Source organism: Apostichopus japonicus, chromosome 8 (genome assembly GCF_037975245.1).
Source record: "Apostichopus japonicus isolate 1M-3 chromosome 8, ASM3797524v1, whole genome shotgun sequence".
Taxonomy (NCBI): domain Eukaryota; kingdom Metazoa; phylum Echinodermata; class Holothuroidea; order Aspidochirotida; family Stichopodidae; genus Apostichopus; species Apostichopus japonicus.
Genome location: NC_092568.1, coordinates 8,006,884 through 8,032,590, shown reverse-complemented (window position 1 = coordinate 8,032,590; position 25,707 = coordinate 8,006,884). Strand labels below are relative to the sequence as shown.

General features: G+C 36.8%; 2 protein-coding genes across 5 annotated transcripts in view; one reads left to right on the top strand and one right to left on the bottom strand.

The window, feature by feature from the left end:
* Positions 1–17,482, top strand: part of LOC139971074 (serine/threonine-protein kinase D3-like) — a 60,861-nt gene extending 43,379 nt beyond the window's left edge. For all 4 annotated transcript variants that reach the window (XM_071977248.1, XM_071977251.1, XM_071977250.1 and 1 more), the window contains 12 exons: positions 352–469; positions 1,352–1,475; positions 2,185–2,262; positions 3,121–3,400; positions 4,834–4,971; positions 5,557–5,663; positions 5,821–5,982; positions 6,659–6,757; positions 9,035–9,195; positions 10,333–10,439; positions 11,557–11,642; positions 12,019–17,482. In XM_071977248.1, the coding sequence (XP_071833349.1) occupies positions 352–469; positions 1,352–1,475; positions 2,185–2,262; positions 3,121–3,400; positions 4,834–4,971; positions 5,557–5,663; positions 5,821–5,982; positions 6,659–6,757; positions 9,035–9,195; positions 10,333–10,439; positions 11,557–11,642; positions 12,019–12,213 (1,655 nt within the window). In that variant the 3' untranslated portion in view covers positions 12,214–17,482. The remainder of the gene's footprint in view (positions 1–351; positions 470–1,351; positions 1,476–2,184; positions 2,263–3,120; positions 3,401–4,833; positions 4,972–5,556; positions 5,664–5,820; positions 5,983–6,658; positions 6,758–9,034; positions 9,196–10,332; positions 10,440–11,556; positions 11,643–12,018) is intronic.
* A 4,154-nt stretch (positions 17,483–21,636) lies between these two features.
* LOC139971076 (sodium-dependent multivitamin transporter-like) overlaps positions 21,637–25,707 on the bottom strand; it is a 29,347-nt gene continuing 25,276 nt past the window's right edge. The window contains exons 12-13 of the mRNA XM_071977252.1: positions 25,486–25,625; positions 21,637–24,544 (exon numbers count right to left, since the gene is read on the bottom strand). Coding sequence (XP_071833353.1) covers positions 24,442–24,544; positions 25,486–25,625 — 243 coding nt within the window. The 3' untranslated portion in view covers positions 21,637–24,441. The remainder of the gene's footprint in view (positions 24,545–25,485; positions 25,626–25,707) is intronic.

The window sequence follows — 25,707 nt, the reverse complement described above, 5'->3', positions numbered from 1 at the left end:
CAGAAAGTTAACTTTTTCAGATGGCCGCACGCAGTTTGGGGCGAGTCTTCAATGCCTTTAAGTTTTGATTTTCAGCTATGTTGTAAAGCAATACCTTTTCAAGTGTTGAGGGGGGGGGGGTAGGGAGAAATATTGGGTAGCTATGAAATAGTTTTAAAAATTGTAAAGGGTTTTACCTTGGTTGATTATCAGTTATCCAAAAGATCTGGTGATGGTTCAAATTCTCATTTGCAAAATGGTCCTCATTAAGTCAATGGGAAATTAAATAGCAAATGCTAGTTTGAAAGTATTATCTCCACCATTCACTATTTTTGTTGACTAATTCTGTACCTCTGTTGTCACACCTGACAGGTCAAAGCAGTCATGAAGCTTACCCCTCTGACTTTGATGAATCAACTGAGCTAGATGACATGGATGATCCAGACCCAGGAGATGATGATAATTCACCTGTTAATAATAACCCATTAGAGTGAGCATTCATTATTATTATCACCCCCCCTCCCCCCTCCTCCTTCCTCCTCCTAGTTTTCTATTGAATTTGTCAACATGAAACTCACTCCTTTCTTAGATAATGTAACCTTGCCCTATTTAAATAGTGGTTTAATAAATACAATTACAATCATCTCTGTCCTGGCTTTCATGGAAAAACCATGAATATTTGTATTTTGTAGGTTTTGTATTTTTGTATTTTGTATCTGCAGGTCTGATGAGTTTTTTTAGTGTGTGTGTTCAAGATATTATTGTGCGAGCTCTCCAATGAATGAATTCACAACCTCCGAGCCCATAATTTGGTTGGCTCATTTTCCAATATCTTTTCTAGTGTTCACTAATATTTTTTTTTTAAGTTAAGAGTCAGTTTGCCCATTCTTTATGTTAACAGGGGCGTGCTTGTCTTACAAATTTTATCCTCTTGAAGTTGTGCAGTAGTGAATATACTGTAGGTGTTGTAACTAGTCTCGAATGGAGTAACTTAATATCAAAAGTGAAATGAATTTGAACAAGTTTATAAAATTTGTACTTCATTGATATCATGACTCTGATCAGTGACTTGCCCCAACCTTAAAATCAAGAGAGAGATTTGCAATTTGTCGCGACTTTTCAGAACCAGACACGTAGCTGGACCAGTTCTGCATTGTGTTTTTTAAAGAATCATTCAAATCAGAGGTTTCCATGGAAGTAGAGACCTGTTTTTTTATAGTTTTTTTTAGACCTGTTTTTTTATAGTTTTTTTATTTATTTTATTATTTGTTTCTCTTAACCTGAGCAATAAATATAATGTATGATGATATTCTTAAAAAAGAGGAAAGGGGGATGGTGATTGAAGATATTTTACTACCTGTTTCTTTCTTAGCCCTGCGGAGAGTGCCAACATTCCCTTGATGCGTATCGTGCAATCTGTGAAACAAACCAAGCGCAAAGGTTCGCAGGTCTTGAAAGAAGGATGGATGGTTCACTATACAGATAGAGATAATATGGTAAGGTTTTTTGTTTTTATGGGAACAGTCCAGAGGTAACTCGTCTCTTGACTTGACAGAAGAGAAAGATCATCTAAAGCATCCTAGTCAAAGATGTAACTGTGCAACTGTGACTTCACACCTGTTTGTTTCAAGTTCACTTTCATGGGAAAGTGTGATTATGTCATGTACTATCAATATCTCATAAAAATGGCATGTAGAAAAGAAACATGTAGGAAAGTTTATGAGGATGTTAAGTTTGTGTTTCTCCTTTAAGAGTCAAACATTTAAGTACCTTCGGAATATCCCTGTAAATGGCATAACTATATCAAGCAAAACATATTTGTTTAAATCTTGCTTCCTGGGTCTTCATCATTCCTTTAAATAAGACAAATTGGGAGTTGTTGAAAAGTGTTGAGATTACTAACACTGAATCGCTGAAAACTGTAAGAAAAACTTTTATTTTTATTTTTAAGAACTAATGGAAATCCCTGATATACACAACCCTTATGGAACCTTGGAACAATTTAATTTGAATATTCTGTGAATGCAAAGTTGTTGTCTTTTTTTTACTTGTGGTAGAGCAAGGATTTATAAGCTGCGAATATCAACAATGTAAATTTACTCACAGCCTAATAAATAATTCAATGTAATGTAATGAATTGTTTTAACCCAATTGCTTATGTGCTGCTGTTTATCGAATATATCTTCTTCTTTTTATAACTTGCAGCTTAAAAGGCACTTTTGGAGAATTGATACCAAAACTATTACAATGTACCAATCTGAAAATAGTACACGGTACTATAAGGTTAGTAGTGGGACTACACGAACTACTTTCTTGAAAGTGGCTACCTGTAACATGCAAAACAAAGTTTTATGTCGGCCGTTTGTGATGGTTGTCATATATTTATGTGTGTTTGTGTGTGTGTGTTTGTGTGACGGTTACCAAAAGTTATTGGGGGGGATATAGGGTGGGTGGAATATGTCGATCACCGGCCAGCAACTGACCATCTCTCTGTTGATTGTTGTGAGTCAGAAGTTGATCATGTTGCAAAATTAAAACGGAGCATCATCAAAAGTGATATGCGACCAGGAGGAGTTGAAGATGTGGGGGTTGGGGGAAGGGATTGTTAAGGGGAGGGCTTGTGATGGGGGATATTTAAGCTGTATCTAGTGACCTCTACATCCTTATTTTTGGACTGACCCTCTTTAGCTATGTGATGATATGGTCTGAGTTTTGCTTGATAATGTTTGGATCAACCTTTAAACCATTCTTAGTATTCAGCTGTTCTATTCTGTGCTCAAGGTTTGTTCATTGTCCCACCACCCTCTTCTTGTAACTGCTAGATGCAGAATCTAAGTTCCCTCTTTAGAGACATAGAATCCTATCATAGAGAGGCTTAATATCTCATTATCTTGACAGCAGTCAAGCTTTTACTTACATTTCCTATCGATTCTTTTGATAATCGTTCAGTTCATATCGCTTTTCCTGCATCAGATTTCTCTTGGATGTTACTTTAATATGATTGAATATTATCATTCAATTTCATTGTAAAAGATTTATCCATGTCGGCAAATGCTGTAAGGCCTCTCAGCGTTTCTTTCGACTAGGCGTAATTTCTTACATGATCATTTAATTCAACTCCCTTCTTTCACCCGTTCATAGGAAGTCCCTCTGTCGGAGGTGTTGCTGGTCAAGACGGCCAAAGTGACCCGTGACGGAGACATCCCGAATCACTGCTTTGAAATTCAGACGGCACGCACAACTTACTTTGTAGGGGAGAGGGAGCTTTCAGGGGTGCGGAAAGATGACCTCCACGGGGAGGAGGAGCCCAGCTATGTGGGCCCTCATATTGCCAAACAGTGGGAAAACAAAATCAGACAAGCCCTGATGCCTGTTACACCCCAGCAGAGCACTGCCAGTGCAGGAAGCAGTTCTAGTCCAAGTAAGAAAGACTAATATATAAAAGAACAACCAGTGTTACATTAAACCCAACTTGTGTAGTACATTTTACAGTGTGGCATATCTCACCGAGTACATTCATTGTAAAATCAGCAAGTCTAGTGACAAGTACAATATTTCACAAATAAATCCAGGAATCTCGCAAACTAAATCGACAAACCTGGCAAAGTAAATCCGGGAATGACATCTTCAGTTTGCTGCATCGGTGTCATGACAGCTGGTGCATATTAATTCCCTTCAGGGTTGTCCGTTCCATTTCAAAGCAGAGAGAGAGAAAGAAGGGCAACCTACTGTTACAATATTACCATAGCTAATGCACCAAAAGTCTAGACTACTTTGCCCTTAGATATACAGGACACAAGTTGTTAATGTCGTTTAAAAGTGACATAAATCTAATCATCATCTTTTAGTAGCTTATATCTCTGGTTTTCAAACTTTTATTTTAAATTTCCTTGGTAACCCCAATTTCCACCTGCACCATCTTGGTGACCCTCCAGTGGCAGATGTAGCCCTGGGGGAGGGGAGGTAATTTTTTTGTCATCCCGAGAAGGGTCACAACCCCAACTTTAAATAACGAGGGCTTGTGATTAGTAACGAGTCCTCCAAACGGCTACAAATAAATTGAAGCACTGGTAGTTCTGTGATGTCATATTTATAGACTTGCTTCAAGTCATTAGTCCTGTGTGTGATGCAACATTACACCTGAGATATCTCTCAAATCGAATAAGACTTCTCTTAGCTGTTTAGGATAGTTATTCATCACTGTTACCTCTATCATATATACCAATGATAATCATTTGGTCTGTGACAGAACTTTTTTTTTAACTTTTAGTGGTTGAATAGAAAATAACTTTTAGCCTTCCTAGAAAACATCTCACTAGTTTTTTAGATCATCTGGAGGGGAGGGGGGGGGGAAGGGGTGTGGGAGAAGAAGTTGAATGTGTTTATGTTACTCAGTTGTGTAACATCCGTAGCAGTTGTCAACTCAAAGTATGTTTTACAGGGTACCTCGTAAGTTTACGTTACGACTTTGAGGAAATATTTAATTAAACAAGTCAAGTTCCTGGCACACCTTTCCCTTCCTGATTGACTCAAGACTATACAGGTGGCCCAGTCTGAAGAACTCTGTCACCAGTAATCACAGATAATTTGCTACCTCAAGAGTCGTTACTCATTCGTTATGTTTTTTAATTAACATTATTATTTCTGTTGGTTGCACTATGTGAGATAACTGAGTCATAGGAAGAGTTTGATTGAATGTAGAAGGAACAAAAGGCAAATAATTTCTCCCAAATCCTACAAAAAAAAAATTGTTTTTCTCGGTTAAATATTATTTTCTCTACATTGCCATTCACCCATCCTCCACCTATCATTCTGTGGTTTTCATCGATCGCTATTTTTAATACTCACAATCAGGTTCAAGTAATGCAGTTGAGAACGGTGAACGTCATAACGTCTTGGACGTGCAGCGCGAGTCTGATGATATCGGCCAGCTTTATCAGATCTTCCCCGATGAGATTCTTGGGTCTGGTCAGTTTGGAATTGTCTATGGAGGTATGCAATCACCCAGTCTCTCCTCACCACAAAGTGTCGCCAATTACGATTATTTTTTTAGACGTTATTATCATCGTTTAATATTTAAAGCGGCGTGCTGGTTTGATTATCAATTCCCAGTGATATGTGAAGACCTCCTCTCTACAATTTTCCACAAAGATTTAATGTAACGTAATAACCCAATAGCTTTCACTCTATCTCAAACTTTTTGATCCTGTGAGAGAATCGAGATGAATTTCGTACTTGGTATGTAGATTTTGCGTATGCACAAGAATCCGATTGTTCTCCGTGAAGACCAAAGATATTTCAAGGTCAATAGAAGTAAAGAATGAAAACCTTTTTTCATTTTAAACAGGTCTACTGGAGTGCAACTACCTTGCTGGTTATGTGAAATTTAGCAGTAGTTCATGTTACATAAGATATTTTCGTATGAAATGTGGGCAAGGAATCTCTCTGAGTCAGTTGGCGTTTCTAATCTCAAAGGTTTTGAAAAATTGTTCTGATGAAATTTAGACAAATGAAAACTTATTGTAAAAGTAAAATTCTGGTTTTCTAATTCTTTACTTTCTAATTTTTATCCAACAGGTGTTCATCGAACCTCCAGCCGACAGGTCGCTATCAAAGTTATTGACAAGTTACGATTTCCGACGCGGCAAGAGACACAACTAAAAAATGAAGTAGCAATATTACAGGTCCGTATTTCTTTTTCGTTCAGAATTTTTACAGAAAAATCCTCTTTCGTGTAAAACCTGTGAAGAGTAAAAGCCAACATGCATTTTGATGAAATTGGAAAGTATGAAAACTTTTGAAATATGTCGTCCATATTTTCTTTCTCCGTACTCATTGCAGAAAGTTCGCCATCCAGGCGTAGTCACTTTAGAAAAAATGTTTGAGACGCCAGAGAGGGTTTTCGTGGTCATGGAAAAACTTAAAGGGGATATGTTGGAGATGATATTATCCAGTGTCAATGGCAGATTGGATGAGAGGGTGACTAGGTTCCTTATTTCACAGGTAGGTACTTGTATTATGTAACACTCCACAAAGTGGAATACATTGACATTTGTTTTATGATTTTTGCAAAAACATTACATAGTTATTTTTGTATTAAGCGTATGATGTAATATTTATTATGAAACAATATCTGACTGTCATTACATCATGTTGTAGCCTGTTAGACAGATGTTTGCATAGTAAAAAAAAAGTAAGGTATGAGCAGATGGCGCTATACACAAATAGAACTGACACATGTTTGGTTGGGTGTCATTCATTTATGCACACAGCGGGAGGTAATGATCTTATAAATAAATCTCACGACAATCGTAATGACAAAACCTGATTCAAATGGGTGTGAAGCAAGCATATCAATTCTGTCACATAAACAAGGAAATATGGACAATGATATAATAAAAAGAATATTTACCTCAAAAGCATCGCCGACCACATACTGTTATCCATTACCCAGGTAAAATGATGTCATGAAGGCTTTTTTATATTACTATAGCTAGATACTTCAAATATGCAGGTCTAGACCTAGATACTAAGATGGGCTCTTCAACCAGCAGCGTGGGATATCTGTGCCCCTCCCTATCACCATCACAGAGACCATCTACCAATGTATTCTGTTTAATGGTCAGTTTTGTCGTTGACTTGGTACTATCTATAATGATTTCCCCTTTTTATCTTTCAGATTCTAATAGCCCTGAAACACCTTCATTTCAAAAACATTGTTCACTGTGACCTGAAACCAGAGAATGTATTGCTGTCCTCTGACTGTGACTATCCACAGGTGAGTAAATATCAATAATATTAGTACCATATTTATAAGAATATTTTAGATGAGCAAGAAAAGAAAAAACGCCAAACTGCCCGTCTTCTACAAAAAACCCGTTTAGGTCACTTTATGAAAGTTAGGGGGCACAACGTTTCTATCCGAGCATGATCTTACTTTTCGGAGGCAAACTCAAATGTGTCTTTAGTCCTATTCTATTTGATTTTGCATTTGAAGATGATCCTGGTAGGATCAAAACATCAGGCCTGCTTTAGACTTTCATGTAAATAACGTTCACAATGCCGTTGCTTAGTAACCGTGTGGTGCTGTCTGAATTTACTCTACTTCCCTGCAGATCACAGGATATGACTCATTTGGGATATGAAATGTTTAAAGTCCCAGATTTGTTGTGCTTCACATTCATAAATACATACACACACAGGCATGCGTGCACGCACACATACCGTACTATACATACCTTTGCAGACAACAATTTCTACAAAACAAACATTCCCAAACACATTGGCAGTGCTGTTATATAAGCAGTCAAAACACTGGCTGTGTTTATCTAATGGCCTGCTATACTTGTAAGCACCAACAAGAACACCCAAAAGATTTTACTTTAGGATTTTAGATGGATACATCTTGAAAATTAATGTTCCAGGATAGTTAGAGACTTAACTACAAATCACATTTAACCAGAGTTAGATGATTTCCATATCACTCACCAACACCTGTTGGAATTTTAGTGCAGAAATTGTATCAACCAACAAAGACTAGGGGAACATTTAAAGAAACATGCTGGGAGGAAGGAATTCCTGTTTATTAAAACTTCCGCAATGCAATCATTGACCAATATTTGAACCCAGCCTGCAAAGATCGGGCTCCTTTCGACACACTCGGACAAAATTAATTGATAAGAAATTTAGAACCATGCCCACAGCGGCTGTGATGAGTGACAGCCGTAAACCAATTACCGCGGCAACCGACCCAGTTTTCATCTTCTTCTAAATTGGTAGATTTAAAGATAGCAGCACTTTTACTTGCATGTAACAATTTTGGGGAATAATTTTACTTTGATATTTTGATGTTTTGACAGACAATCCTGGTTTTTTCTGCTTGTTTGATATGTTTTATGCCTGGCATAGATGTCAGTGGTGTAAAACTTTAGGAGAGGGGGAAAAGAAGTGATTTTTTTTTTTTTTTTTTTTCTGTTTTGGAAGTTGTTCTATTCTTTAAGCTGTGCATTCTACAAATTTTGCTCACCACCTCCAGTGAAGCCATTGTTTAAAAAAATGTTTTGGGATGAAATGAAAGTGATGTTTGATCCCATAGTAGTTAGAGCTGCTTGTGTACTTTAGGGTAAATTGAGGCAAGAATCCTCCACACCTAGGGCTATTAGATGCATTTTACACATGGTACGTCTAGTTATATTACATAGTTTAGTTAGGATGATGTCACTGTCTGGAATAACATAGATAACAACATTAAGAATGCTAACACCCTTTACTCTCCTTAAAGTCTTATTTATTGATTATTATCAATAGTTAAACTCATTGGTGTTTCCCTTCTCTCAGTATTTTTTACCACCCCCCCCACTTTCTATTCTTCTCTTGTTCTATTAGCAAAGGGGGAGGGGAGTGTTTGTATAAGCCTTGCTACCTCAGTCCTTCTCCAGCTTCTTGTATTTATGATATTTATATCATTGTACCATTTATATTTGTGAGGAAAGAAACTCAAACTCAAGCAATAAAATCTACATATGCGACGACGTTCTCTCCTGACGACATGATCCAACCACATTTGAAGTCATTTTCAAAGATGATAAACCATTTCTGACTGGGCCTTGGTATAAACTCTGTTGGTAATGTCAACATCTTAGAGATATGTATCCTTTTTGCCCTGCAAACCAGACTTTTTAATGACATGCCACTACTTGTGGCTACATGCCACTACAATAACATGCTACTACATGCCACTTTAACAACATGCCACTACATGTGGCTACATGCCACTACAATAACATGCTACTACATGCCACTTTAACAACATGCCACTGCATGTGGCTACATGCCACTACAATAACATGCTACTACATGCCACTTTAACAACATGCCACTACATGTGGCTACATGCCACTACAATAACATGCTACTACATGCCACTTTAACAACATGCCACTGCATTTGGCTACATGCCACTACAATAACATGCTACTACATGCCACTTTAACAACATGCCACTACTTTTGATTCTCTACCTTTAATCTCATCTGTTTGTCTCATTTGTCCAAAGGTGAAACTCTGTGATTTTGGATTTGCCCGGATCATCGGTGAGAAGTCGTTCCGACGGTCCGTGGTCGGTACTCCTGCCTACTTGGCCCCTGAGGTACTCCGGAGTAAGGGCTACAATAGATCGTTGGATATGTGGTCTGTTGGAGTCATCATATACGTAAGGTAAGTTTGGAACCGTCAAATATGCTATCAAAAATTTATCAAGAGTATTTGCTCTCAAGTTCAACGAACATTTATCGGTGAATATTTTTCTGGGGAAAAATGACATCAACCACTTCACACTGATTGAAATTTAAACTTAGAAATTACAGGATAAAAAATCAAGAGCAACGGACAAAACCACGATAGCCAAGGCTCTGGTTCAAATGAAATCTGTTATACTTTGGTTAAATACCATTTGGCCATAACTGCTCGCATCGGAGAAACCGGCCTGAGTGGATGGTCGATGTTGAGCTTGATTGTATGTTATCTATCATCCCTGAAGCAGATCCCTGAAGCAGATCCCTGAAGCAGATCCTGGGTGTCTCTGAGGAGGATGGGTATTCTGTTAGTCTGCACATAGATTTAAATGGGTTGCATAACTAGCATATTAAGTGGTGCATTAACAGCTACTGCTAAATAAAACAGTCGTAACCATGTTCCTATTGCTAACAATATCCAGGGGTAGGGGTCTGAGTTGTATTCAAAAGCCATTCTCATAAGCAAACTATTTGTAGAGTGTTGTGGGGGTTTTTTTACAGGAAAAATGAATGAACTATCCTTTTAACTGTCAAAGCAATTTCCTTCAGAATGGGCTTCAGTTTTGGTCCACTTTTTTGCCAAAAACTTTGTCAAGGAAAAGTCTGAATGCATCTTTTTAATTCAGTTGTATAGTCATTTTGAGTTGGTGCAACAGCAGTTAATGCATTCTGCAAGTCAAAGTAGGTTGGAAGGTTTTTTTTTGGTTTTGTTTCTGGATATTGGACAGTTTTTGGTCTTCTCCAAGGTTTGAAAATAATGTGGAGGTGAGAAATGAGGTCAAAGCAGAGACCAGCCAAAAATTGTTTGGGAATGTTTCTCTTCCGGACGAATTGGATTGATATCGCTGACAAACTTTGCAATAATATGCAAGAGGAAAGGGTTGTTGTTAAAGCGAGCATTAATCTCAAGATGGCATAATGTTTCAGACAGAAAACATGGAAAGTGGTTTGTGATTATGGTTCTGTGACCTACGATAGGGGGGTAAAGGTCGCTATGCAAATGTAATTTAGAGAGCTACGGCATCTTTGAAGCTCTTGGTCTTGTTGTTTTGTCTTTTAGTTTGAGCGGTACTTTCCCCTTTAATGAAGACGAAGAGATAACAGACCAGATACACAATGCAGCCTTTATGTTCCCACCAAATCCTTGGAAGGATATCTCAGATGATGGTGAGTTTTATATGTTTTCATTTAAAGTCAACAAAGTGTTATCCAAAATTAATACAAATGGTAACATTTCAATGTCTCGATGTTACGTGTTGTTGTGTTTCAATATAGCGTTTGCTGTCTAGCAGGCACCGCAGGAAGGTGTCACAAGTCTTATGTCGCTAGCATTAAAACAGATGACCAATTAACTTGAGTAATTCTGTTATTCTCCATGGCATGACCGGCATATTCCAAGGGGGAGGGGAGGGTGGGGGGGGGCTGATGGTGGCAAGAAGTTAGGGATGGAGTGGTTAGAATAATTTGGATTAGCCTTATACATTTCAAAGAAGATTTGTCATGCAGCCTATTGCTATGTTCAGAACGGTGAAGAGATCAGACGAGGCTGTTTTACCCTGTAGTTTCTACTCCTGGTGGTTCGAGGTTCCAGGATCATTCTTGTTTTCATCACTCTGTTAAATCTGTTGCAAGTGTTGATTTAACGTGCTTGTTACTTTCCATGCTTGGGTTCTCTTCATATTAGGGGGGAGGGTGGGTGTTGTTAAGAGCTCTAACTTAAGGTTCCTTTCCCCCTCTGCCTCCACTGGTTACACCACTTGTTACTCCTCTGCTGCTTGAGTAAATGTCTCACACCTAGCCTAAGCACCTCCTGGGGGTACCATGGTCGAGTACCATTTTCATAAAAGAAGCAGTCTGAGTTTATATGAGTATCGTTGGCTGTTACGGCTAATTATGAGTGAATCGCACCTTGTGGAGAGCAAGGTAGAGTAGATTGCATTGTTCTTATAGAATAATTCAGTAGTGAGTCTGTTAGAAGAAATAGCACTAAGGTGAAATGTGAGCTGTTGCTCTGCATAATAAACATGGCAGCCATGTTACCTTGCAGTTTGCCCTACGAAAGTCATGTTGTTCTCTTTGTGATAGGGAAAGTGAGTATTTGATGACATTTGACTAGTTAAGGAAAATCTGCAGTCATTTCTCTATTGTAATGGAAAGCTTTCATTTTGTGTTTCCCATTCTATCACAATTTGTACTACACATATTTTCTAGACAAGACAACATGCCTTTTTGTATTTAGTTTCTAATTTTAGCTGCTCTCTGTTTTTTCTTCTTTTCCGACCAGCAATTGACCTCATCCGGAACCTCCTGCAAGTAAAGCTTCGAAAACGGTTCACAGCTGATAAATCTCTTGCTCATTCGTGGCTGCAGGTAAGTCCTCCTGTGACGAGGGGGTGTACACTCCCCAACCCCCCCCCCCCCACGCCCACCTTTTCTTTTTCAACATCATACCAACTTTCAAAAGTAGTTAACAGCGCAGGCTAATGTTTTGACCTAATTTATTGTCTAAATATGCCTCCAAATGCTAAATGGGAGGAGTTGGTCACCATCCCCTCTCCCCCCCCCTCCCTCCCATCTTCCTCTCGCCTCTATGAAATCCTGGATCTGGCCTTGGCAAAGTCTCCCCGTAGAAAAGAACCTTACCTCTTTTAAATTTGTGCTCAGTTTGGCCTTCTGCTTTTCGTCTGGAAAGGAATGAAATCTTCTTCTAATCGTTAACTCTTTTCTCCTTCTCCCTCTCCCTCAGGAATATCAAACGTGGTTGGATCTGCGTAAATTAGAGGAACAGGTCGGCCAGCGGTACTTAACGCACGAGAGTGACGACGAGCGCTGGGAGGCCTATCGTCAGCAACATTTGGCTAATAGCGTCCCCGAGGAGACTCCCCCCTCCCTGGAACTCAGCCCTAGCCCCAGTACCCCGGGGAGAGTCAGTACCTTGTGATAGCGGTTCATCAAGAGGCTCGTTCCCTGCCAATTCATCTCTTTTTTTTATCTATCGTTCTGGAAAAGTTGAAACCCTTTGTCTTCGTATCTTCATCCCTATTGTACCAAAAGTGCGTAGCTGTTATAATGGAAAAGAAAAAAGTAACGTAAGAGAAAATATGAACTAAAAAAAAAAATTGAAGAACACGATCGAGAGATTCAGTGCAACCTACCAAAATGTCATGAGTGTTTTTTTGTTTTTTTTGGATAGCTTTTAAGAGACACGATGATTCATATACGATGCTACGGCTCAAGTTTACTGAGTGTCAGTCACTGTGAGGAAGATTAAAGAACGACGATGTTTACTCGTTTTCCGTATCGCAGTCGCGCAGATGTGGAGTTCTTCAGTAGCAGGAATACATCCGCAAAACGGGAGAACAATCTTGTAAATAGTTTCCGGTATAAAAGTAAGCAAAGTGTCAGGAATTCACTTCATCAACAAAAGCAGTTGAATTGCCTTTAATTATGCGGAGGAGCACGGGAACAGTATCAGCTCTGGGGCTCAACCACCCCCCTCCCGCCCCCCCACCCCAAGAAGAAAAAAAACAATTCAGTGTATTGCTGAGCCTGCCAGCTGCTTCATCAGATTATTATTCATATTTCATAAATCCCGGCATAAGAGTTGCTTCATTGTGTTTTTATCGTGTTCCTTTTGCTAACATTGATTAAAAAGGAGGAAAAGGGGAAAATTATAGGTGTGGCTAAGTTCGTCTCGTATGTCTACATCACGACTCGTAGGATGAGACAAGACCAAAGATAACAAGAGGGTTTATTAAATCCGGTATTTTTTTTTTAAACTTTCATTTTTAAAAACATGATCTTCTTTTGTGGTTCATAACATTAGTTTGATCACAAAAGTCAATATTTCATAGATGCCAACTGTGCATGATCGTACTAGGGTACCAATTTTTAGCCGATTCATACAAAAGATATGATATAGTTACCATTATAAATGAGGGAGAAAACGGATAGTGAAAACTCAATCTGAGATTGGGTCAGACTTACGTGTATCAGTGTATCAGTACGTCTGTCCGTGTACTAGTATCGGTATGTCTGTCTGTGTTCTTGTCAAACTTCACGAGTCAGCTAACTGATATGGAAAGGTAATGGTTTTATAGAAGTCTAATAACAAGTTTGTATTTACAAGTTATGATTGGTATCGAGAGATTTCAGACAGAACAAAATATTAATTTCATTCTATTAAGATAAGAAATCAAATTGAAGTGTTTTTGATTATTTAGAACCATGTACACTTTGGTCTTGGGTTTATTAATCAGCAATGCTACCAGAGCAGGTAGTGTTCAAACTAACTAACTATTTATATGTGGTGGGTTATACTAAATACTAAAGGCATTATGTAAGCACCAGAGGTAGTTTAGTATGTCCAGGTATGCTCAAACTAATTATACAACAATTCTTGGGTTTTAAACTCCTGAAAGCCAGGCAGAGAACCCACTACTGAGGTAGTTTTTGGGTTCTAATGCTAGTGTCATTGTCCCCCCCCCCTCTTTTCCCCATCCTCATTCTTCATCAGAATGGTATTTAAGGAGTCTTATCATTTCCTTTTGACAAATGAACGATGTGCCCTGGGAACAAGTCTTCAGTGTCAGTCTTGCAGTTGTTAGGTTTTTAAATGTTTTTGCTGGATATTTGTATAATTTTGCAGGCTGTAATGAGTTGCTAAGATTTATAAAAATAAAACTTTAAAGCTGCCTGTTGATGAGCCGAAGTGACTGCCAATATCTGCAAAGGTTGTGTGCATAATATGCAAGTAATTGTCAAGATAGATGTCAAACATTAAAGGAGCATTCATGGATTCAATTAGTTCACAAGAGTCATGCCAAGTGGTATGAATAGTACTAAAGTTGTTCCATTGATACAAAAAATTCCAATGCAAACAAGAAATGAAAAGCAAAGAATAATCCATTACGTTCTAGTACGTTGTGCATTTATTGTCTTTATTCCTTCAATTATCACCTCGATAGAACCGGTGAAATGAGAGAATTAGCTGTCGTCTATGGGGGTAACATCTTATGAAATGAATTGGAATTGGAACCCCTGAATGCACCTTTAAAAGAAGTCAATTTGTGTAAAGGTATAATTAATAATAGTGTTGCTGCTTCATTAATTCATAAAAAGATTTGTTAGACGATAGTATGTTGTTTAAAGAGCATGTCCTATAACTTAGAAAAGTTTCTCTGTCTACATTGTTGATGAGTATTCAGAGATCATTTATCCTTTTCAAATGAATGCACCCTCTGCCCTCCCCCCCCTCCCCATCGCAAGTGGTGTGTTATTGTTTAACTTACATGTAACTTTGGAATATCTTGAATCAAAAAAATTGCAATTTATTTAATGGAATTTGAAAAAATTCTGATAAGGCATATTTTGAGGGGCCAGTAACAAACCGAACTGATTTTTGTGGGGGGGGGGAGGGAGGGAGATGTTTGTTTGTTTTTTACCTTTCAAACTTTCTCTGCATATAGATTACTTTGTCAGTTAAATTTCTTTCACAGTGTGTCTCTTGCAATGCTGATGGACAAGCACAGATAAGATTTTAGTGACACCATTGTCACTACCTCTGTTTTCACAACTAATACAAAAACTGATTGATTCTCAAAACAAAAATATGATTATCATGTCTTTAGCCAACAGCAGCAGTAAATTTTGTGAGATAAGAGAAATTTTATGAGGTGTTTGCGTACCTCATAATTTGCATATAAAGCTTTGGGCTGATGTTTTTATCCTCATCAGGAGATAAGGCTTTTTACTTGCTTAGCTAGCATTGGGTGGAAAGAGAAACCTTTTTGCAGCTTCAAGTTACAATTATGGTTTAGCAGAGTGAAAGGTTAGGTGATATGACCACAAGCTTGGTACAAAGAAATTTAGAGAAGCATTTCAATTTGGCCATCTCAAAATTCAAATTTCTATGTAAAATGAGAAAGGCATAAAACAATTCATGTATCATCATAACAGACTGTTAAACTGTTTTTGAAACTGTTTTGAGTGAAAATGTCTTGAGAATTTATCATGAGGCCATACCAATCTGCTAAAATGTCCAGACCCACTCAGCTACCTCTTTGAATTAACTGAGCTTCACAACTTGTTTTTTTTTCATATATTTTATTTTACACCTACCAGCTTCTGTAGAACTCATTATTAATTTTAGAACAAACATCTGTATTATAATTCCACTAATAAATCATAAAAAACCATGGCAACAGTAACACCTGTGATGACACAGGTGCTACCTAGTCTATCTTGCAGACTTGAAGTCCAAAAAGATTTTTATTTAAAGAATTAAATGTGCTTGTTTACTAGATCTCATATTGCATTTATATTAATTTCAATACAGGTGGAGGCACATCCCTGTTCTGGTTATTTCCTATTTTCATCGGAAAGCAGATTGATAGTAGGGTGCGGGGAGGGAGAGAGCGAGGAAGGGGTTTGGGTGACAGAGAGAAGATGAAGGTAGTAACCATCTCTCTCTGAATAATCTCTGAAACAGTGAGGCTATCAACCCTCCTATAATAAATAGTAGTTAAATGTTTGTCAGTTGTAGTATTATTGGGGCTCTCTTTATCTGTCCCTTTCTTGTCTTGTTTTGCATTTTGTCTGAGTATTGTCTGAGTCTGAGCATTTTTCATTTTAACAGAAGTCAAACACAAAATGATAATATTAAAAATAATGGGGTTGTGCAATATGTAGTAGTGCTGTTTGCTATCTTTGTAATGTTTTCTTTTCATTTCCTTTCTTTCTGTCATCTCTTATCGTATATGGAAAATCTGATCAAAATTATTGTGAAAACAATCATTTTAAGACAAAAAAGTTCTTTTGTTTTGGCACAAATTTCACAGTTACATGATTTTGTTGGTTCGTTTGTGAATTGGTCAAATGGTGTAGTTGTGTTATGCCAATGTGTTAAAAAAACTGTTGCCCTGACAACCATCTTCTTGGTGTTACATAAGTGACGCTACTTCACAAAGGTGAGCCTGGGTAGTTGTAAGGTGAAGAACATAACGGTTGGGAGAGGGTGGTGGGAGGGGGAGGGGAGGAGGTATTGGGAGATATAAACAATTAGTGTCAGGATGAGTAAACATAACAAAAAAAGGGGTTTTAAGTCTTGAGTGTATAAAATAGAAATAAGTGTCCAAGAACAGAGCTTTCATGCAACCTCTTCAATATTAAAATGCAGCTTTGTAAATTTCCCTTTCATCCTGGCTGGGTTTCTTTTGTTGTATCAGTTTTGTTAATACCCTATTCCTGTTTCCTTCTTCTTGTTTTTTTATTAATGGATAATATCACATTTATTATTATTTTGTATTTTTTTTGTAATTGTTTTGTATTTTGATGCTGTTCCAGTTTCATGATTTGGATATGTGTACGTGGACGGTTTAAGTTTATATTGCACACGAAATCGGGATTGTAGTTCATGCGGATGTCACACACAGTATGTGAGGGTCTTCAAGATAAAATTTTCTCCATACCATCGTGATTTATTTATTAATTTACTGCATTAATTAATTAATTAATTTGATAAACCTATGAATTCAAAACCCATGTCACTCAATCTCAGCTTGCAATTGCAGAGTCTGAGGGGTGTATACAGAAGAGTTATTTTCCAACCGGCTTTCGGTGTTAAGGTTACTTCACTTGAGTGTTCATTGGCCTGAATCCCTGTATGATAATGTTATTTATTTGGTGCCTCAGCTATTAACGTAAAATACAAAAATCCTTTCTATTTTGCCTACCTCCCCCCACACCCCACCCCCTTCATTATGTGTAGTTATTTTATTTTTGTAAATGTCTACTGTCTTGTCTGGTCATTACACATAACAAACACTCATACTAGGAAATGGATGAGGCTTTCTTGAAGAATAGCTGTGTAAATGTCATTTGAAGAATTTCTCCTACATTTGAAATGAACAGCTTTAATTTAAACTCGAACAGTTCATCGTCAAACTGTGTCTTTCTCCAAAATGCAGGCATCTCATTCTTAATTGTTTTTTTTTGTTTTTTTTATGATTATTTTTGCTCCCTTTCATTTTCCATTCTGAAATATTTATGACTTCAGACAGTTCAATGCTTTGTTTTCATGGATGACCTTTGACCTCTTCTCTCTAACAACAAGGAATCCAAATATTAGCTACGTCCGTTTTTTTACGGACCCTCTCTACCATCATTTTTTTTCTTTGTCTCGTGCTGTATAAAAAAAACAACTAACTAACTGACAAAAAAAAAGAAGAAAAAAAAAATTTTCATGATACAGGGTTTTCATTGTAATTATTATTTGTGACATATTTTCAGTTTTTACTTTGCACAATGTTCATAAAATATCCGTATTAAGTTCACTCGATACGGTACCATTGCCAATGCTCTGTCATCTCCCTGTTGTATTAAGTATTAAGTTGTATTAAGTATATTAAAGGGACTCGCTTTTATAGCTCCACCGTCAAGCTGTGTTTTGGTCTGCCTCGTATATCATCAAATCCAGTTTCCTTTTGCTTGTTGTTATTCCACACGTTCGTTGCAACAGTGTTATCATTGATGGGGAAATAGAAAGGAAATGACATTTTATAACATTTTCCGGACGACGTTTCCTCCAACTTGTTTACTCTTTTTGTATTTAATTATGGATAAAGAGAACTTTATCAAGGAAGTTAAATGCAGGTGTGTCATTATACACAGTTTGAATTTGTAATGTTATGTCAGTGACTTGTTCTGTTGTGGTATGAGTATATTTATTTATTATATGACAGCTTAAATGTATGGGTCACTTTTTACATGTTATAATTGAGAACTATGTGATCCTGGTGAAAGCGTTGACAAGAAGAAGACCATGTTAGTCATAACTAAAACTTGCTTACTCTGTATCATAGAGAAGACCACAGTTATTCATAACTAGTCCTGTATCAACTCCACATCATCAGGGATGTGTTTAGCCCTGTCTCTGACGCTGACCTCTGAAGCCAAGCTGTAGAATATAGAAGACCACATATTAGAATTAATTAGTCTTGTATCAATTTCACATGATGGAGAAGAACACATTAATCATATAATTAGTCTTGTATCAACTTCACAAATGTTTCAAGAACACTGAAATATTCAGGAGTGGTTTGAGGAGATTAAGTATTTCATGACTGTTATTATTACAAATGTGTTATTAATACAATTGTGTTACTTACTACAATGATTCATGCCCAAGCTAGTTCTTAGTATGGATCTAAATTAGGAATTATCGTCCCAAGGTTTTTTAAAAATTAAATCTTTTTTTTTTATTAAACGGTAGCATCAAGGTTTAGGGGGTCGTACACTCTTTCCACTGATTTTTGTTACAACTTTGTCCGAACTACTTACTAGTCCAGACATTTTTTCTATTTTTTTTTGGCAAATCCACCTAGATGTTCAGTTAGGATAGAAGGGGAAAAAAAAGAATATATGGTTGTGTAAATCAGGATGTACAGTAATGCCACCTATTACCTATTAACACATATTAGCATATTAGAAAAACTTATGCCATTCACCATCTGGTAAAAATCCCATGAGACCAATTTAACTTGAAGAGCATCACACAGTATTATTGCTATGGAAGTTTCTCTGTATTAGTAAGTGCTTTCCATATAAAGTTTTTTATAGAATTTTTTTTTGCACCATATCACAATTTTTTTGTAGATTTTTGTTTTGTTTTTTGCACAACTGCAGCAGGTCAAAATGCTTGAGTGATGCTAAGGAAGGATCCTTCTTGCCTTTCGTATTAACTTTTCTACTTTCAGTTGTCACAAAACTTACTAGTATTTTATTCTTACCTGCTTTGAATAATCATTATCTTGAAGCTTGGATTGATGGATTAATTTATTCATAAATGGAAAGGATTGCTTGCTGGATTCCTCAATTGGTCAGTTTTGCTGGTTTGATTGATATTTAGGATCGATGGCTGATTTAGTGATTGATTTATTGAATTGAACAATTCCCTTACTCTCTGGCTTAATCGATTGATTAACAGAAATATTGATAGATAGGTTGATAAGTAAGTTAGATGGATTGTTCGTTTGGTCAGTTTGTTTGCCTGAATGATGAGGATAGATGACTTATTTAGTGATAGTTTGATGGAGTTATTGATTACATATTGTATTGATCGATAAGAGATATTGGTTGATAAGAGTGGAAGCTGGTGTGGATTAAAATCAAACTTACACTAAACCAACACCAACCGGTTCATCTGCTCCAGCACTGTCCAGTCCTACAGTTACTTTATGTGCTTGGTTGTAGTGTTTGTTTCTGTTTTGAGAAACTTGTGGTTCAATCCTACCAAATTACAATTTCCAATTGTGGCAGAACCAGTCAAATCAGAGAGTAAAAGATGCAAGAAAGGAGCTGTTTTTTTCTCATCTGAGGATATGATGCGTAATTGTGGGTGTACATGAATATTAAGGATATCGTTGTGAAACCATAGCATTGATCGTTGTGATGACATTGTGGATGATATTGTGGTCAGGTCGTCTGAGCACTAGGTCAGTGATTGACCCGATTAGAAGCTTAGAATATTTATGAAAGGGGAGGAACTGAGTCTTAATACTTGTTATATTATATATTAAGATTATATATATATGTTTCATCTGACAGAAAAAGGCTGTACAGACTAGTTTAAATTTGTTTGCGTTTGTATTGAATTTGTATTCGTATCTTTACATTTTAGTACATTGTGTTGCAATCTAAGATTTCATTTGAAATCACTTCGTTTTTTTTTCAAAGCAAACATTTTTTTTGTGGGGGGGGGGGGGTGGGCGGGGGATAACAGTTGTGATATGATTTTCTGATTGTTGATATATTTCATATTGATATATAAATAGTGAAAACAAAGTAAAAAACGTTTTTTTTTTTTTTTTCTATATTCTTTTTTTTTGTTTGGTGTAGAGTGGAATGTATCAAAGCGTACTAATTCCAACGTCTGTTTCATATATTCTGCACTTTAAAGGGGTTTCATTAGTATTTTAACACATGAATAGCTTAATGACACTTTGTAAAATTGTTGAGATAATTATGGAAGTCTGGGCTCTAAGTTTTACCAACTTTGAATTCCCAGTGACAGTTTTTTTTTTCTTCTGTGAAATAAAAAAACGAAAGCACAGAAAGTTACCAATGGGTTCTTCTTTTTCGTTTTATCTCTCTTTCTAAAAAATAGTATAAAAATTGCTTCTGTCAGTTGCATTTTAACTATTTAACAGAGGACTCTACAGATGTAAAGTTGTTAAGTTTTGTATGAATGAGTTGGGCAGACCTTTACTTTAAATCTGTTGTCAGTCATACAGAAAATACCATCTTCCTCTGCCTATCTTGTCATCATCAACAGTTTCATCTTCTAAAATGTTTTAAAAGGTTTGATCCAGCACTATCAGGCCAATTTTTATTACTGCTAAACCATTGTTTTATGTTAAAAGTTCTAAAAATGTTAGGAAAATTATCATTTTAGCTTACCATCTGGAACAAAGCAGTGGGGATGCATTCCAATACCTTTAGTTTTCTGGACTGGATTTACCTTCTAATAGTAGCCCTGGGTCATACATTTTAATGCACCCAACTGTCATTAATGCCACAAAGGTAGGTGTCTAAATTCAGGTGGGCATTTAATATGTGTGTGAATGTGGTGTAAGCACAGTGAAGTGGGGGGGGGGGGGCAGGGGGGGTAGGGAGCATTGTATAGATCTCGTCAACAGCCGTCGGAGAGAGGATTAAACAGCATTCATGAAAGATATTATCCAGGTTTTTTCCCTTAACTGGATGGAAGAGTGCCCCCATCAGCATCCCCCTAACCCCTCCCTGGAGGTAAAGAGCAGGTCAGTGATGTGAATGGGTGATCACGAACAAATCCAAGTACCTTAACAATATCCTTTAACAATAGAATTCTGACAATTTCTGAGTATGCTGTGAGGGTACGTGGGGACTTGATCGAGGTTTTCAAGATTGTGTATGGTTTCGACAATTTATCCTTTACAGACTTTTTCATGTTTGCTAACAGTAGTTGTACCAGAGGTCATTGTCTTAATCTCCAAAAGTCACATAGTAGGATTAATATTCAGCATAACTTTTTTCTAATAGGGTTGTGAATGAGTGGAATGGTTTGCCTGAGAAAGTTGTACTTGCAAGTAGTGTCAATGGGTTAAGAATGCTTTGGACAAGCACTTTAAGCATTGTAATCGGGTCTGAGTGTCTGTGTCTTCAGTTTTTTTCCTCTCTCTATAGGGTCCTTGATGGGGACTTAAGTGTCCCTCCTGATCCTTTTTTCTACTAAACTCTTTTCAAATGAGTACTTGGGGGGGGGGGTGCTTTTGTTGAAGACCTCAGAACAAAAGACAAGCGCACATGCATGCACGAACACAAACTGTCGTATATTATAAGGCTTACTCCAGATTTTTATTTGAGCATTTCCAACTATGATTGTAGATACAAAAGATATGAAAAGTCATAAATGGAAAATAATAAAGAATAACAAAAAAAAAATAGAGAAAAAAATACAGTAAAGAGTAAATATATACATATATATACACACATGCCATTATTAAGGCTAGTTGTAAAGACTTACTCAGCCATTGTAAGGGTGGTCTGGAAGAGTCATATGTCAGTAATTTATGCCCGACTTGGGCGAGGTCATTGACTCGTTGAGCCACACTGACTATGGAGAATAAAATTAAGAGACAATGTTGGAATTGTAATGAGGGACTTATTGACACCTTTATCACTATTTCAGTATTCAATCATAGCATTAATATAAGAAAAATGTGTAAACTCTTGAGAGAAAGAGCTAACAAGAAATAATGAAATGAAATTGCTGGCTTGAGTATTCACTAATTGACGTCATGACCAAATGCTGCATGAACATGAGGCGATCTCTCACAAGTACAAAGGCACAATCAAATAGTGGAATCTAATTTTGGAAGAGGACTTATTTTGACTTTCAACCATTCCCCCATCCCACCCCTCCCCTCATATTTCAGGTTTTCTTCTTATGTCTCATTAACATAACATTTTCATTCCTCTCAACTAACAAAAGAGTTCTTGTCATAACAAGCATTTAACAAAAAGGCTTAAATAGCTACAGTATACAAGGAAATTCCTCACCGCCGATTTGGTTTCATAATCGTGCAATGCAAAGAATATAGAATGTCATGTCGCAATCAAACCTTGGACATGTATGCATGCTACATTGCAATCCAGCCTCAGACATATACAATATCAAGTTGCAATGAAGCCTCATGCACGCATATGCATGATACATTGCAATGAAACCTCAGATATATATAATGTCCAGTCACAGTGAAACCTGATATTTAGAAGTATCTTGTCTGAGACTTTCATTTTGAAGAATATTCTGCTATTCATTTCTTTAAATAAAATGATCAAAATACCATGTAAATGTGAAGAAAACGCCATTACCAAGTAATGGTAAGTACCATTCAAATAGACAATGTATTATAGAGTCAAGTTATATAAATGAATTCTACATATTGGGCATAAGACAATATCTACATGGAGCAGCTGCAACAATTACCTCTAATGAAACCATAAAATAATAACTGAAGGTTATAAAACAAGTTTACCTGAAGCTTACATTAAAGAGCCTCATGCATGTAGCAATTATGACAACAAGAAGTTAAATATGAAAAAAAATATGTAGCTATAAAGTTGAGAAATAAATACCATCCATCTATATATAATATGATCATACGATATTGGCTAAACTCCAGACCTCCAAAGAAATTCATTCATTTACTGTCTGTTAAAACTTTTAATCACGGGATGCAGTAATTATAGGTATACATGGTGGTTACAAAACATCAAATTGCAGCAACCCGGGTAGCTGAACTGACAGAAGAAAATAACAGCAAACATTTCTTATCAATTTTTTTTTCTACAACAGCAGTAATCCAAACGTATTCCAAACAGAAAATAAGGTCAAGTTTCTTAGATATTTAGAGGAACTGTTCATCATATACTGCGTGTCTCTAATAAAAGGGTTAATAATGCTAGCCGGTGCTGTGGTCGAGTGGATAAAGGCGGTGGCATTTGAAGCAATGAGGCTTAGCAATCCTGAGGTTCCGGGTTCGATACCCGGCCGGGTCATAGTAAGGTGGGTTTTTCATCCAAGAGCAATCTACGGTTTTCCCCGGGCATCTGAAATAATAACTTTCTAAATTGAAAAGATTCCAAATTTGAGTTAAAATGTTGAATTGGAAGCCACCTGATGTGTAAGTTTTAATCCATAAGCCCTTGCAGGCTTCTCCCAATTGTGTGTTTGCTTAAGCCAATCTTATGATGTCATGTTAAAAATTTCCAGAGTGTAACCTCTGCTGAACCCAAATGACCTGTACCCTCCACCAAAAACAATAGTGTTCTTGTACTCATTATGGAGAAGCCATAGCCATATATACCAGCTACTGCAGCTTTCTATCTGGAAATATTGTATTTAAATAAGTGTTTAAGTTTTGACACCTGGTGACCTTAAATGAACTCTGACCTATATCAAATTGTGTACAAACTATATTTCAGTGAAATGTATATAACAGCAATGGAATGATGAAGACGGAGGTATAATTAGAAAATTTCATTCGGTGAAAGTTGTACCCTGTCTCTTTCAAGTTTAGAACAGATTGTAACTTGAATACTGGATAATATACCCAACAAGACACACCTTATCTTCAAGCACCCTGTCATCACCAAGCTATCACAAGATATCTTCTTTGCAGCTATATCATGTCTTACTACTGTCAGATATATAAATTGTCTTAAGTTTGTGTTTGATAGGAATTTTCACAAACTATAAACCTGATTACATATGAAACAAAAGCAAACTATCAAACAGTTCATATATTTTCTTTGTTTCAATAGGAAGGAAAAGAAATTAGGCACCTCTTATGGATTTATCTTTACAAATCTCACTGACATTTAGAAGAGTTAGGACACAGCCCTATAGTGTTAAGGACATGCTCATGAGTAAATAAAGATAGGAATGGGAAGTAAGAAAGTCAGTTGAGAAATTAATTCACCATCCATCATACCCCCGAGGAGAAGGCTCGTCTCCGAGGAACAATTAAGAGGAGAACGATAAGCAGAGAACAAAACGTCACCAGTTTTTTTTTTGTTATTACTTTTTTAACATCCCTATAATGATAGTTGGCTGATGTCACCAGATTCACGCTTTTTTCTCTTCGACCACTTCGACTTCACCATCATCCTTGGGATCGTATTTGATGATTTCTCCCTGCGGGATGTTGGCATAGTTTGAAACTTTCTCTCTGTGAGAAGAGAAAGAGAACATCATAAGAGTTGACAAGTCAAATAAATGCAAGACATGCCAAGCATGTTTCCAAGTAAGATTTCATTTCCAGTGATTTGATAGGACTTCTTGCATTCTCGAGAAAAGAAATATTTAAGAAACAAGATACTGTGGTCTTTCATGACTTCATTTCAGAGCTTCTTTTTATTGGGAGAGAACAGTATAATATTGCTACTTCTGAAATAATCCATTCGAATGTGGTTCTAGTTAATACTAGAACATTGTACTGGACCGCACGAACACTATCAAATCTTTGTTCTGGTCAGAAATGATCCGATCAGTTGGTGGGCATGCATGGCCATCAATTAACCATCCAACCACTGTGACAATTAGATTACTGTATGATGTGTTGGATTTTTAAAACACGATATTATTATTAGCTATAATGATACTAGACTATACATGTAAGATATGAAATCATTTATTCTTGTTCCAAATAAAACAGTTTACACTTTTACAATATGGAGCTCTTTGTGCTGACTTTAAGGGACACCAACTCATTTCAAGTTCTTCTCAATATTAATAAGACAAAAAGGACACACAATTATAAACAATAATCACCCTGATGACAACATATATGTCACCCATTGAGATCATAAACCTGGAGTAGTTAAAGAAATATGTGGCTAATATTTTACTTGTATGGGCTCAAATTGTTTGCAAAATGAGTTTAATAATTTAATAAGATGGTATATTAAATTTTCAGTCTGAGCATATTTTTTTATTATAAAACAAAAATATCTAAAAGGACAGGAAAACTTGACCTCCATGACAAGCCAAAGGAAAATAAATATGTGACCAAATGTTGTATGCTTCCCTACTTTCTCACAATGTGTACCCATAGCTACCCCTGTCCATCCCACAACTCTGTAACATCATGGCTCTATCATCTGAACCTACCTGAGCCAGGGAACCAACAGGAGTGGGTTGACAACTTTCTCGCGATCAGATTTAAAGATTAAGCGAAAGATTTCACTCATCACCACGGAAACAGAAACAGTTATCAGCAAGGTGAAGCCAGAGTACCACATGAAAGAAAGCTGAATGAAGGAAATAACAAAGTCATAGAAAAGTGTTGATCTCAATGTAAAAAAGGAATGGACTTAAATTGTATGTATTTGG